A 14,756-nucleotide genomic window follows, 5' to 3' on the forward strand; every position below is an offset into this window, starting at 1 on the left:
CTGATGTGATCAATAGTACCAGCCTGCTGAGCCTTCCCCAACTCTCCTTGCTCATACACACAGATCAAAAAATGTGTACTTATATAAAATTTCACTTGTTTTCACCAAAATTTTGTTTTGTATAACCATACTATACATATTATTCTGCAACATACTTCATTTTAACTATATATGTACATACATACACATATATTTATGTGATGTGAAAGGACTATATTATTTAACAAATTATAGTGAAGATGCTCTGCAGACTTACGTTTCTTTCCAGTACTAAAATTCCTTTTTGTATTCCTTTTAAGAACATAACAGCATTACAATTATTTATAATGAACTGTTCTATGTCTTTCTTCTCTGCTACACTGAGAGCTCCATGAAGGCAGGGGGTCTAATTTTGTTCACCACTAACTCCAGAATTTAGGGTAATGCTGCCAGGATAGTAAATGCCTAAAATCTATTTGTTCATTGTTTCCATGCTTCTTGAAAAGTTCCATCTAAACTGGGTCATTGCCAATGCACAAATATATGTGTCTTTAGGAACTCAGGCCTGAGTAAGTCGCCATTCAATATTTTTTGGATAGAATGTAGTGACAGTACTTTTTAAATATTTGTAAGAATTTGTTTTAGCAAAACACCCTGCCTGCCACAAAAATGAATTTAAAAATGCAGATAACGTGTTTAGCGGAGAGTTCTGCACTTGTAATTAGGAGACCTGGGTTCTAATCCTACCACTGCCATTAATTTAGCTGTGGCCTTTATAGAAATCACCTGATCCTGATGTTGGCTTCTTATCTGTAGCTCTAGCATTCATTAATTCCACAAATATGTACTGCCTACTACGTGCTAGCACTAAGGTAAGTGCTAGTGATACAGGGGTGAAAATAACCAACATTTAATGAATGCTTACTTAATTCTTGGTCTTTTGCTGATGGAGTCATATGCACTCTCATTTAATATTCTATGAGATAGCACTACCGTGATATTTTCTCTACTTTACAAAGAAGGGGACTGAGGCGTAGCGAGGCGAGATAACTTTTCCAGCATACCAACGGACGCAGTGAAGACAGGATTGGATTGCAGACACTGGGGCTTCAGATGCCATTCCACGAACCACAGCGAATCCTCGCCCTCATAACTTGATAACTATTTCTGCGGCTTGCATTTTGGTCGCAGTCCATAGGTACTGGGTTGAGCACCCTCTTGTTAATTGGAGGGTGCAATGATGACGGAGTACGTTGTCTGCAACGAGATATGCTCCTGCTGGTTACCGCAGCTTCCACGCCGGGAATGCAAAGTGGTAGGAGGTGTCAGCAGGTCACGCACGCAGGCTTCTCTGGGCGTCCCATTGGGTAGAGAGGAGCGTGCGGGTCACGCCAGCAGGACGCGCGTCTCTGACCTCGGCAGAGGGCGGGGAGAGGGACGTGCTGCTTGCTCCTGGCCCTTCTGACGTCTGCGCGGACCAGCGGCTCCCTCAGGCCTAGGGCTCATTTGCCCCGCCCCGCTGCCCGCGCCGTCGCGGCGTCCACTTCCTGGCCCTCCCCACTTTTAGCGAAACCAACGAGAGGACACCGCCCACATCTAGAGCAGCCCGACCAGGAGCGTAACCGAGGGGCGCGCGAACGTGAGAGCAAAGCCGTGCGCAGTTGCGCTTTCCCACCCCTGAGTCGTTCTAGACGCGGGTGAGTGCCAGGGCATCGGTCTGCATCTAGAGCGGCCCCGGCAGGGCCCGACCCCGCCCGTGTTTGGGGGATGGCCTGGGCCTTCACCCACTCCCAGCATGCTCTACGCGGTGTAACGGGGCAGGTGCAGTGGGAGGAGTAGTGTGGGGGCGGGAGGGGGGCGGATGGAGAGACTTGAGAACCGCCTTGCTGGAGGCCCTCCTTGGCCCTTCAATGGGGTCTTGTAGTGTCCATGACCTCCCTCTCACTTGTGCTGTCCATTTCATCCTCCTTCCCGTTCCATACTCCACCCCAACTATCTTCACCTAAAAAAGACGCATCTCAGAAACCACTCGAGTAATTTTTGCTTCATTTGTGCCCATGTGCAGTTTTAAGTTTCCCTCTCTTCTGCACCAAACATCCTATCATGTGCATCTCCAGTGTTACTTTTTGTTTTGCCTCCCCTAATGGAAAAAAAAAGATCTATTCCCTAGAAAAATTGGTACAAGTGATACTTGAGTAGTATGCCAATCAGAAAAGTTTCTTACATATGCCCTTATCAAGTTGGGAGGCACGTGTGAATTATATATTGGCCAGAAATAATGAAAATTGCATAATTTGAAATGCCAAAATCCTAAGTTAATTTTAGATGGCATCTGACAATTTTGATATTAAGCGGAACTTGTTTCCTGTCGATTTTCTTTGCCTTCGTAGAGCTGTGTTTATTGACCAAGTTCTGTGAGTGGCACAAGAAAACCATCCTACCTCTTTCCTCACCCTCCCCACACCCACTGAGGAATTACATTTGCCAAGCTATTCCACATCTGTCCTAGGAAAAGTCAAAGTCCATTTCCTCTATAAGAAAATCAAGGGATGGTTTCCTTGTAATAGTATGGTGATGTGCGCAAAATGTCAATTGTGGTTAACAAGTCCCACATTTTTTTCATTTATAGGAAAACAGGGTTATTCTCTAACTTGTTTATTTCTTGATAATACAGATAGAAGCACTGTTGAGATCATTATTCTGTAATAGAAAAAGCGTTAAACTGATGTCAGGAGATCTAATTTCTAGTTCAGTTCTAATACTTACTGTGTGACTTTGGGTCAGTTACTTGAACTCTCTGGACCCTCTGTTTCCCTATCTGTAAAATGAGAGAAATGACATTTAGTAGCTTCTAAGACCCCTTTCAACTTTACAAGTCAAAGAGAAAATCTCAGTAGCTAAGTAGACCATTCCCTGTGGAGATAGAGGGGAGACTGGGAAAATCTCAACAGTTGTATTTAATGTTGGCTTTTCTTTTAGTTTGTAATTGAAATACAAGTGTAGACTTTCCCCCTCTCACTTCCCCAAAGAATAAGAAAATACCTTGAGAGGAAATAAAAATGTTCATTAATGGTCCCTAGATATGCCTATATTGACTCAGTTCTTATGCAAATAATTTAACTATTTTCATGATGGACTTTTATTACATCAATTAGTTGGGATATTTATTGGAAACCATTTAGTCTTAGGAACGAAAGGGTAAATATTAGCACATATGGTGTCAATCTCAAGAAAATTGCTTTGGATGTACTCAGAACACCGAAGGACAGCAGCCATCGTTTAAATAAAGCACTGGGTTGAGAACAAAAATGTCAGCAGATTCCATTGATGATTTGCCAATTGTTGGTGGTTTTATCTCTTCAATTTAAGGTTTTGATATGAAAGTCTATTTCTATCTGGGAGGTATATAAATAGTATAAGACAAGCTTGTGAAACAATTCCTTTAAAGGGAATTAGGGACAGATAACCTATGTAATATTGGTTTCTCGGGCTAATGCTTTGATACAGTACTTGGTTAATTAAATCCCTATAGCTGAAGTACAAAAATAGCCTCCCAGAAAAAATTCTGCTTAGAGGTGTTGCTACAAATTTCCAGTTTATACTGAACAGTATAAATTGGAAGCTAATAAGTCTTAGAATCCTTGGTACTATATGCAAGTAACTTGATTTCAAACTTGGGAACCTTTTTTAATGTTAAGAGCAAAATGTAAGTGTATAAGGAATACCAAATCAAATCACTACACTAGTATTCTTTCTAATAAGTATCCTAAGGATTTCTTTCTTCTTTATAGGAAAAAATGCTTTCTGAAAGCAGTTCATTTTTGAAGGGTGTGATGCTGGGAAGCATTTTCTGTGCCTTGATCACTATGCTAGGGCACGTTAGGATTGGTTATGGAAATAGAATGTACCACCATGAGCATCATCACCTACAAGCTCCTAACAAAGAAGATATCTTGAAAATTTCAGAGAATGAACGCATGGAGCTCAGTAAGAGCTTTCGGGTATACTGTATCATCCTTGTAAAACCCAAAGATGTGAGTCTTTGGGCTGCAGTGAAGGAGACTTGGACCAAACACTGTGACAAGGCGGAGTTCTTCAGTTCTGAAAATGTTAAAGTATTTGAGTCAGTTAACATGGAAACAAATGACATGTGGTTAATGATGAGAAAAGCTTATAAATACGCCTTTGACAAATACAGAGACCAGTACAACTGGTTCTTTCTTGCACGCCCCTCAACGTTTGCCATTATTGAAAACTTAAAGTACTTTTTGTTAAAAAAGGATCCATCACAGCCTTTCTATCTAGGCCACACTGTAAAATCTGGAGACCTTGAATATGTGACTGTGGAAGGAGGAATTGTCTTAAGTATAGAATCAATGAAAAGACTTAACAGCCTTCTCAGTGTCCCTGAGAAGTGTCCTGAACAGGGAGGGATGATTTGGAAGATATCTGAAGATAAGCAGCTAGCAGTCTGCCTGAAATATGCTGGAGTGTTTGCAGAAAATGCAGAAGATTCTGAAGGAAAAGATGTATTTAATACCAAATCTGTTGGGCTTTTTATTAAAGAGGCAATGACTAATCAACCCAATTTGGTAGTACAAGGATGTTGTTCAGATATGGCTGTTACTTTTAATGGACTGACTCCTAATCAAATGCATGTGATGATGTACGGGGTATACCGTCTTAGGGCATTTGGGCATATTTTCAATGATGCATTGGTTTTCTTACCTCCAAATGGTTCTGACAATGACTGAGAAGTGAAACAAGAGCATGTATGTGATCACCTTATAGGACATGTGTTGTCATTATTTGTAGTAACAACTACATATCTAACAGCAGTCTGTTTCTCTTTTTCCTTTTCCATTTGGTGACACTGGTTTAATCACGCATTAAAATTTAGTAGTACCCTTTTAAATATGGTGGTTTTTTTCCTTAAAACATACATGAAAATTTCAAACATGCTGGAAGAAATGTTTTAAGAATAATACTTTTGCAAATAAAGCATATATTTATAAATATATTTATGTGATAAATTCTAAATTATGAACATTAAAATCTGTGGCACATATTTTTGATAATTGGTTAAAAAATTTAAGGTCTTTCTGGCTAAGATAGGCAAATGAATCTGTAGTTGTGAACTTCTGATTAAAGTAAAACTTTCAGCTGTGTTTCCGTTACTTCTAATGTTGGTTTATTTTCTAAGCCTCTGCAAGTGCCAGTGAATTTGCTTTCTCAAAATACACAACCAAGCAACAAAGGAAATGATCTCAACCAATGTAAAAATGGAAGTTGAAATCTATCCTTGAGAGAAAAAAAATTACAATTACTTACAGAGTTTAATAATTTTCCTGGGAGCTAATATAGTGGCATTCCTCAGCATACACAATTTCAGTGTAATTCCTGTACTTGTCTAGGCAGATACTGAAATTGGAGTGATGACTATGAAGAATGTAATGTCATTTAACTGTGTGGTTTCCCAATTCATCAAGCTCTCAGCTGTGACTCAGATAAAACTATATCAGTTGATATTTATATATTCCTGCTTGGCAAATGAGTTCTGTGGAAGTCTCCTTTGAAAAACTTGATCACGTCTCAGCCTTTTGGCTAAAATCAAGTGTAGGTATCAGTTCCTACCAGTTTAACATCTGATATGTCCTCTATCTGAGAACAATGTATTACATGGATTTTTGGAGCAGGGAGATAAAACGGGAACTTGCCCCATCTGTGCCCTGCATTGACCTGGTATTGCGGTATCCCTGGGAATGGTGCGCCACCTCAGGGACAAAAAAAAAAAAAAAACTTTTGGCAATCAGGCAGTTTCATTTACCTTAGTTGAGTCCTTCCTGTTTTTGTTTACCTGTTAAAATGTTGAAATTTTCCCCATGTTTATAGTTGCACCATATCCAACTGTTTTTGGTGTGGAAGCCTTAACCTCACTATTCACCTTGGATTACCATATCATAATTTCAGTGGCTACCCACAAGCTTTATCCAGTGGTGAATGCAATAGCTCCTGTGCTTGTAAATGTGTGAGATACTTGGAGCTGACTTGTCCTAAAATTGGGCCTTTATGTGCTGTATTAAGTCACATCTGTAAGCACCTATAAGGGCGAGAGACCATGACATTTTAGAGCTCAACATTTCTTGTAACTGGGCTCATGATGTTAATGGTCTCCCACAGCTTTTGCAAACCAGAAAGATAATTTCCTCAAGAGGACCTTAGGCATCAAATTGTTGATGAGAATAGTGTGTAAAAACCATTTGTTTTAATTTATATAATTTTCCTTATTGGGGCTTTTGGGTTAAAATGAAGCATTATTGGTTTTGAAAAATAATAAAACCCCTTTTATCAAGCACCCTAATATGTGGTCTCAGTTGCAGTTATCACAGATCAAATCATGTTCAGTGTGAGTCCAATGACAAACAGTATGTCATTGACTGTAACACCCAGTCAGCGCTCCCAACACCACTGTATTACATTTCTACTATATTTATCACCTTCAGTTTCGTAAGTGTATCACGGTATAGTTGTAACAAATATATCAGTGAATGCATTCCATTGTTTGATTTCCTAATGGGTGCTAAGGTAACAGTTGCTTTTTAAACCAAATTGATGTTCTTGATTATATTTTTATACGTAAGTATTTCTTTATAAAATGTTAGTTGTCTTAAATAATATGCTGTCTCTTTGAATTTATTTATACCCAGTCTTGTAGATAAAATCTGATTCTATAACATAGAAAATGGTATTGCTGAGGTTATCATTATAGATTGGCTCACCATGCATTCAACAGCCAAAAACTAAATCTAACCCCACTCTGTTACTTGTGGGGAGAATGGGAAGAATGAAGATCTGATGGAAATCAATCTTGATAGTGAATGTATTTTACATAGGTCTAGTGGCTACCATACTGGACAACACAGGTGTAACACATTACAGAAGTGTGAGACCCACTGACTGAAATATAAATGATAAAAAACTTGAAGTTTCTTCTAAAAGTTGTATTTATCTTTTCGGTTGTCTTGAATACAGTGGAAACTGCAGCCTGACTTTTAGCAGGCCCCAGGCCATCTCCTTACACAAGTTCAATGACTAAATCGTCCTTCTCAAAAATAAAACATTGGATTTGGAGCAGTGTGCACATTAGACCCCTTGACTTTTTGTTCATGTAGCTAAAAGATTGCTTATGTGTCAAACCTGATTTATAATGCCCAGATTTTTCTGTAATGCATTAATTTTTTTAGTAAAAATATTCAATATATTTTTTAATTTTATTTATTTTTGGAGATGGGGGAGGGAGGGAGAAAGACAGGGAGAGAAGCACTTATATGTGGGAGACACATCGATTGGTTGCTTCTTGCATGTCCCCAACTGGGAACCTGCCTCTCAACCCAGGCATGGGGCCAGGCTGGGAATTGAACCCACAACCTTTATGGCTCGCAGGCTGGCACTCAATCCCCAGAACTACACTGGCTGGGGCTTAATGCTTCTATTTTTAGAGTGTTTAAAATGGAGAATAGGCACCAGATGGTCAAAGTTAGGGTACTCTGATTAAAGCAGGTCATATGAGATTCACCTGGCCTGGAATTGTCACAGGCTGTTTGAGTTAGAGCAGTGGTTCAGATTGCTGGGCCCAACCCCTAGTTTCTGATTGAGGTCTTCAGTGTCCCGTTTCTAATAATTTCATGGGTGATGCTTATGCTTCTGGTTCAGAGACCATACTTTCAGAACCACTGGATTACAGATTAGGCAGGGATAAAATTCCTTAAGAGAAATGTACTACATTTTAAGAAATTGTGAAGGATGGAGGCAGGGTAAACCCTTACCATGACTGTTATATATGGAATGTACAGCTGACGCAAATCCATGGCCTTTGCGTAAATCACCAAGGATACTTTGCGTTAAGTTCAAAGTACAATACAAACAGGGACTGCTAGGTATGTGTACAGGGGAAACTTTAGTGAATATCACCTATTTACTGAGGCAGGTTTGGACATGTGGCTTTAAACCTCATGAACAGAAGTGAATCTATTTGTGGTTATATAATTTTCTTTGAAATTTATGACAGGCAGGCTTACAACAAAGTTAGAAATTCTTTATCCAAGGCACCATCAAAAGCAAGATTCATATTCACTAATTATATTTTTCTCACTTTCTTCAACAAACCTGGTGTCCTATAATGAGCTACTAAGCGTGAGACACATTTCGTCCCAACATTGATTGGTTGCCAAGGAGACTCCACTGCTATTCTGCACAAGCTCATGTTTCCCCTCCTCCTTTGTGCTAAAAGAAGGGGAAATTGTGGGTCAAGGGCAAGATGCTAGGGAAATAGAGCCTATAGATCCAGCCTAATAATAGACATGTGAAAAGAACAATATGTTCTCTCTCTATTCCATCCATCAGCAGCAAAAGTACTTGAGTTCAAATGATAAAATGTGGTTTTACACTTGAAGGAATACCAGCAACCAAAAACGGTCAGAATATCCCTTCTTGCAAAAATCCAATGGAAAGGCTAAGGGGAATTGGCATCTACCTGACAGATCCAAATGTCTTCTCTCCCTGGCATCATTGGAGTCAGGAGATTTCCCTGAAAAGAGAAACTCTGCTATTCTGAACAAAATTGTTCCTTATAGTAACCCCAATCAGCGGTAAGGGTAGTTCCTTCACAGTTACAAACTTTTGGACTTCTAGAAACTTTGTTGTTTCTCTTCCAGTACTGTGCCATTGAATCTTGCATAAAATCCTGGAACTCTGGTTCTTCGTGGCTTTCCTCTCTGCAGTCAGTATCATCGGTGTCACTGTCTGCTTTCTCATCCTCTTCATCCAAGGTTCTCTGAGTCAGGTTCAAGTCAGAAGGATCCTGCACAGAGGATAAGCTGTCTGTAGCAGTCCTGTGTCCAAAGCTACAGAGCCCAAATCTTCCCATAAGTTTTCCAGTTTTTCTTTCTGCTGCTGGCTCTGTGCAGTAGCCAGTGATTTCTTCAGACGTTCATATTCAGGATGATACTCCCTTTCATATTCTTCTGCACCACTGGTGACTTGCACAGAGTCCATCTAAGCCTGTACTCAGAACAGCAGACACACCTACCAATCTGAGTGAGCTGCGAAACTCATCTAACACCAAGCTTATTGAACAAGTCAGGTTACTGACATATTTAGTCTCCTGATTCAAGGCGTCTTGGAAAGCCTCAAAATCTTGCATCCATTCCATTGCAAAGCTGTAGTCAATGATGTTTGATTCACGACCACAGTGAAAGGAAGCTTGGTTTTTGTACAAGATACTGCAGGCATAGAGCATATTGGACTTGAGAGTCACTGAGTTGGTACTTCTTCATGTGTCCTTTACATATATGACAGTTTTTAGAATTGAGGATTCCAGGGCTTTGGTGATGATTGTCCCAGAAGCTGACCAGGTGAATATTTCAACCTGCCCAGGTGTGACAATCAAAACATATTTAGACATGTTCTGGACCTTCTTAATAAATGCCATCACGTGATTGAATCTGGTAGCAAAGAGATTAAGTGAGGTCACTGTGCCACCACTGGGCCCAAGTCCATATTGTTTCATGAGTTCTTTATACTTTGCAACATCACAAATACCAATATTAGCAGGGAAGGGAACCTCTTGCACAACTGTGTCCAGATTGATCACATACGGTGCAGAGCCTCAGCTATGCAGATGTCCTATGAGCCTCTCCAATAAAACTGTGTTCTGTGAAAGCAGGAACCTTGACAGCCTCATTTTCACTGTATCCCCAGTGCCTGTGTTTCAGTTAAACTGATGACAACTACCAAGCAGCAAGATCTCAAGTGCTCCTATAATGCATTTAAACAAACCCATCTATTGGGCTTTCTTAAAACAGGACACACCTGTATTGGAAACATTTCTGAAAGCAGTCTGGCGATGATGTACCACTAATTCGCCCTTCGTTTGTTCAGAATACGGTGTTCCTTTTAGGGCCAGCTGAATTGGATTAATGATTCAGTGTTTGAGTGGCTACATGAAGAGCACGTTTGTAAAACTTTAGCTTTCTTTTGGCATACAAAGGAATTCAGAAATGTTTGCCAACCGCCCTGCAAAGGAGTCCTGCAAAGTCTAGTTTAAAATAATGACCAATTCCCATATCATCAAATGTAAAATACTGTAAAGTCTTTGAAGGGTAATGGAAACAATGACTTGTTTGAAAAGTATGAAGTGAAATGATGATGTACTTCTGGGGTCTCTATCATAGAGAAACCCACCTTTATTACTATGGAGTCTATACCCTATAATATTCCCCATATATACTGAGCTCAACTCCAGACCTGGCATTTTGTGTAAAGCCAAAAGAGCGCAAACTCATGATTCGTAAAGGGAGTCAAATAATCACTTTGCGTGAGCTTTGCCTGAGCAGTAAAACAAGCCATGGTTTATTAGAATGTGGTGGTTCTTTTGCCTTAAAAGTCCTGTATTTGATAAATACTATCTGTTTCTTTTATCCCACATAATTTCCGTTTCTTTGGTAGTTTTTACTAATGCCACACTGGTTATGTCATTGCTGGCAGGAAGAGCAGGGCTTAAAAATAAGACTGATTTTCAATGGATGGAGGGATGGGAGCAAAGGAGGATGCCCTTAATATGTGAGAGGCTTGCATTTGAAAAAACTTAAATAGTTTGATCTAGTGACACAACATCCACATGGGTACTCAACATATTGAATGGGGACATTCTAATTTTCAAAACCCCAGCCCCATACCATCGGAGGGGAAAAAGGAAAAAACTGCTCCTAGCTTGATGGAAGACAGTACTGGTACTGAGAATGTTTTCCATATTTACCACTCTAAAGCACTTGCCTCTAAGGGAAAAAAAAAAAAAGAGGCTTCAGACCTGGTTGGTGTGGCTCAGTGGACTGAGCACCAGCCTGTGAATCAAAGGTTCGAGGTTCAATTCCCAGTCAGGGTACATGCCCGGGTTGCAGGCAGGTTAGGTCACTGGTGAGGGGGCGAGTGAGAGGCAACCACGCATTGATGTTTCTTTCCCTCTCTTTCTCCCTCCCTTCCCCTTTGTCTAAAAATAAATAAATTCTTTAATAAAAAAAAAGATTTTAAAAGGAAGCTTCAGGGAATACTGCCCATTCCCCATTCCAGTGCAACCCAATGGAAGTACAGGGTCTGACACAAATAAGCCCCTTTTTTATAAAATCTTCTATTACAAAGTCATAAGCACGTAATTCTGTAACAATAATATCACACTCAAGCACACCACATATTTTAGGTGAAATGTTCAAATTAAAACTATAAATTACTACACCCATATTACCCTACCAACCACACTCAAGCAGGCGTCACTTCTGCCAGACACTGTATAATGTGAGCCCTGTGTAGTTTTAAAGCCACATTAACAAAGTAAAAAGACAGGTGAAATTACTTATAGCATTATCTTTTATTTAACCCAGTATATCCAAATTATTTTTAACATCCAGTCAACAGAATATAGTTTATTCATTTTTTATTGTCTTTGAAATTCAGTATGTATTTTACAGTTCCAGCTAAAGGTCTGAGCAATTCCGTGTGTGAGGACCCTACCGCACCCTCCAAGAACATATGAATGGGAGAAAACTTGGTTTCTTCTAAAAGTCCCATTTATTTTTCTGGTTGTCCTGAGAATGCTATTGAAATTGCAACCTTACTTGCAATAGGCCAGAAGCCATCTCTTAGTATGAGTTGAATCACTGGATCTTCGTTATCAAAATTAAATCATTGGGCCCTGGCTGGTGTGGCTCAGTGGACAGAGCGCAGGCCTGCAAATGAAAGTCGCTGGTTCGATTCCCGATGTAGGGCACATACCTGGGTTATGGGCCAGATCCCCCAGTAGGGGGCGCGCGAGACGCAATCACACAACGGTTCTCCCCCTCTTTCTCCCTCCCATCCCCTCTCTAAAAATAAACAAACAAAGTTAAATAATTGGATCTGGAGCAAATTACAATTAGACCCCTTAGCTTTTTTTTTTAGATTATAATTGAACCAAACTGCTCCTGTCATTAATTTTAATACTCACTAATCCTTCTCTCCATCTGTCTTTTGGATATATTTGTAGTCACAAAGCAGCTGCTAGTCCTGCCTTTGCACATTACATTCTACACTGTCATCTCTCCAGTTCTTAACTAACCCTTCCCCTGTACCCTTTTCTAAAATGATCCAGCCATGGCTTCTGAATGCATAACCTTTAAAAAGTCAAAAATCACCTGGCTTGAAGGTGACTAATAACACAAAAGGTTCAGACCTCAGGACTGAGTCCTTTCAAAACTTATACCCTGCTGATGAAGAGGGAAACAAAAACAATCTCTCGGAAGGACAGACACTGTGCAAGCAACAACCCAGTCTTATGCAATCACATCCCACCCATATTTCCCACAGTGGAGCAGAGGCTTGGCAACTTTATTTCTCTCCACTTACCCATAAACAAAGATGGTGATGCTACTGTGGGCCAAGGTTAACATTTTATGAAAAATGAGGGGAGACTGTAAAATAGGCTTTGCAGTCAGGCAGAACTAAGTTCAAATCCCAATTCTGCCACTCACTAATGGGCACCTTCAGAAAAGTCGTATAACCCTCCTGGTGCCTTACTTGCTTTATTTGTAAAATGATATTTAAAATCTACCTCATGGATTTAGCATAAAAATTAAGCAAGATATGGAAGTAGAACTCCTGCATATTGTAGGCACTCAGGGAATGTTATTGCCCTTTCCCTCTTACAAGTTTAACTGCTACTTTAAACAGTTAAATATGTACCAATCCTTTTCATTAAATACCTTGATGGTAAAATATTAAAATATTGATGTAACTAACAGCTGGTATTGAATATTCAATTTCACAAGGGAATGCCTTAATTAACAGTTTCAGATGACATCTGAACATTTAATCTGTGCCATGTAATAAAATCGCTCTTCCTCAAACATCTTTTTTAATAAAGTAAATCTTTTTTAAGGAAAAGTTCAGCAGTTGCTTTTAAGAACATTAACTTAGAACATGTTCCCCTTTCACAACAAATTAGACATCATGGGAGCCAAAATTGCCCAGATTGGTGTGGTTTCTGTCCCCTCGTACTTTAATCAAGATGTTTCTCTTTATATTGGCAAAAACCACTGGTTAAGTGAGATTCCTGCATCCCGAGTGAATGTACTGGGCATTTAGTTCCTGAGAGAGCATTGGGATTGACAACACCCAGAAGCTAACGAGGCCATGTTCCTTCTCTCAGACCTCTGGATTTGGAAGAAGTGAAGTTACTTTGTGGATCCTTTTAAAACATTTTACAAAACAAACATTTCAGCTTGTAAAACGCAGCATAAGTACAGGATAAGTGTCCAAGTTTTTACTACATTTTAGCCCCTAGTATTTTTAAAACAGAACAAAGCATTGCAGTAAAAAAATATTTTCTGGTCATGTGCTTTTTGAAAGCTATTGAAGAGGTAGATACTAATTTGATGGGTTAGAGACTGCTGTAATCCCACTAAATGAAGCTGTTTCTACCTCTATGTTCAAATACATTTCAGGTTGAACTTTCTTAAATATAAAATGCTTACTCAAGCAAACTTTAGAACGATCTTAGTCATGCAAGAGCATACTTTTTCCTAATCTTGGATAAATCAACTCTAAAAAATCTGTCCAGAGCCTACAGGGCAAAAAGGACTTCCCCCATCCTTCTTACCTTGCCCAATCTAGTCCAGATGTGTAAGTGAACAGTGGATTTTGTCTTTAAAACTGAATTTTGAGTGTGGCAGAATTAGAACTGATGAAAACAGTATCCACACTAAGAAGTATATACGAAATCTTTCAGAAAATTTTGTTAAAATGTCAATATGCAGGAAGCAAAAACTTCAAGCCCCGCTGACGGAAGAAAGTGTATGCTGCCACTTTTAAAAGTTGTCTCAAATTTAAGCTCATTCAAGGACTATTAACAGACAGTATTACTCTAACATGCGGTTTCATCATGAAATCATCTTAGTAGTTTTCAAGTCTCCAAGCCTCAGGGCTTCATCATTGCATCAGCTTAGAAGGACAACCACAGCATTTAGGGACAAAGACAGAAAGTATCCCATTTTGAAACAGAAGTTGGTAAGAATAAAAATAGATTGCCCAACCTCAAAAGTCTCCCCAATATAGTTTTCCCAAGGAAATTTGATTTGTTTTTCACGCATATGTTTGGAGAAGTGGCACTTTCTCCAAGCAAGTGCTTAGTTAAAACAAATGATTTACTGTTTAAAATCCAGTCTTTTCCAGTTATGCTTGTGAAAATCAGAAGGTATTAATTATTTCAACATAGATAAAAGTTAATAGCTATCTTTGGTAATCAAGTTTTATGATAAATTAAAATAAAATTAGAAGTAAATCTTTGTGTTTTAAATTAATGGGTATGGTAGAGTTATGAGAACACTTACAATGAATTTGAGAGTGGGGTAAATGATTATGCCTTAGAAGCCCACTACGAGTATATTCACATATTTTCTGAAATTAAAGTATTTTAAAATTGAGGAATGGAACAAGAAAAGCAATAAAATTATGATGTGGAAATGATGATTTGTTTGACTTTTAAAATGTGATTTTTTAAGTGTATCAGATAAGTACTTAGTTAACATTGCACAATAGTGAGGCATGTCATTCTCTAACAGTTTTCAGTAGCAACTATTTCACTAATTGATGTTTTATTTCTCAAAATGTTTAAGAATAAAATGTGGTGGTAACTTTTCACTAATTTAAATTAAACTGATTTAATAGTACTAATTAGTTTATATATTTTT

The 14,756-nt window shown here is 39.0% G+C and overlaps 1 protein-coding gene, 1 long non-coding RNA gene, 1 other non-coding gene and 1 pseudogene across 3 annotated transcripts in view; 2 read left to right on the forward strand and 2 right to left on the reverse strand.

The window, feature by feature from the left end:
• Positions 1–1,314, reverse strand: part of LOC112310405 (uncharacterized) — an 80,623-nt gene extending 79,309 nt beyond the window's left edge. The window contains exon 1 of the long non-coding RNA XR_002975380.4: positions 905–1,314. This is a non-coding gene — a long non-coding RNA (uncharacterized lncRNA). The remainder of the gene's footprint in view (positions 1–904) is intronic.
• A 184-nt stretch (positions 1,315–1,498) lies between these two features.
• On the forward strand, positions 1,499–5,785 carry C1GALT1C1 (C1GALT1 specific chaperone 1). Its single transcript, XM_024566817.4, has 2 exons — positions 1,499–1,676; positions 3,771–5,785. Exon 2 carries the CDS (start codon positions 3,777–3,779, stop codon positions 4,731–4,733), a length of 957 nt encoding a protein of 318 aa, XP_024422585.2. The 5' UTR covers positions 1,499–1,676; positions 3,771–3,776; the 3' UTR covers positions 4,734–5,785.
• LOC112310908 (U2 spliceosomal RNA) lies at positions 5,564–5,755 on the forward strand. Its single transcript, XR_002975417.1, has one exon. It is a non-coding gene; the product is annotated as a U2 spliceosomal RNA (small nuclear RNA).
• A 2,569-nt stretch (positions 5,786–8,354) lies between the features above and the next one.
• On the reverse strand, positions 8,355–10,896 carry LOC123480430 (GPN-loop GTPase 1 pseudogene; annotated as a pseudogene).
• Positions 10,897–14,756: the final 3,860 nt, after the last annotated feature.

The sequence above is a fragment of the Desmodus rotundus genome, chromosome X, assembly GCF_022682495.2.
Source record: "Desmodus rotundus isolate HL8 chromosome X, HLdesRot8A.1, whole genome shotgun sequence".
NCBI classification, from domain to species: domain Eukaryota; kingdom Metazoa; phylum Chordata; class Mammalia; order Chiroptera; family Phyllostomidae; genus Desmodus; species Desmodus rotundus.

Coding starts and splice junctions, on each gene's coding strand:
- C1GALT1C1 (XM_024566817.4), top strand. CDS start 3,777: ATGCTTTCTGAAAGCAGTTCATTTTTGAAGGGTGTGATGCTGGGAAGC.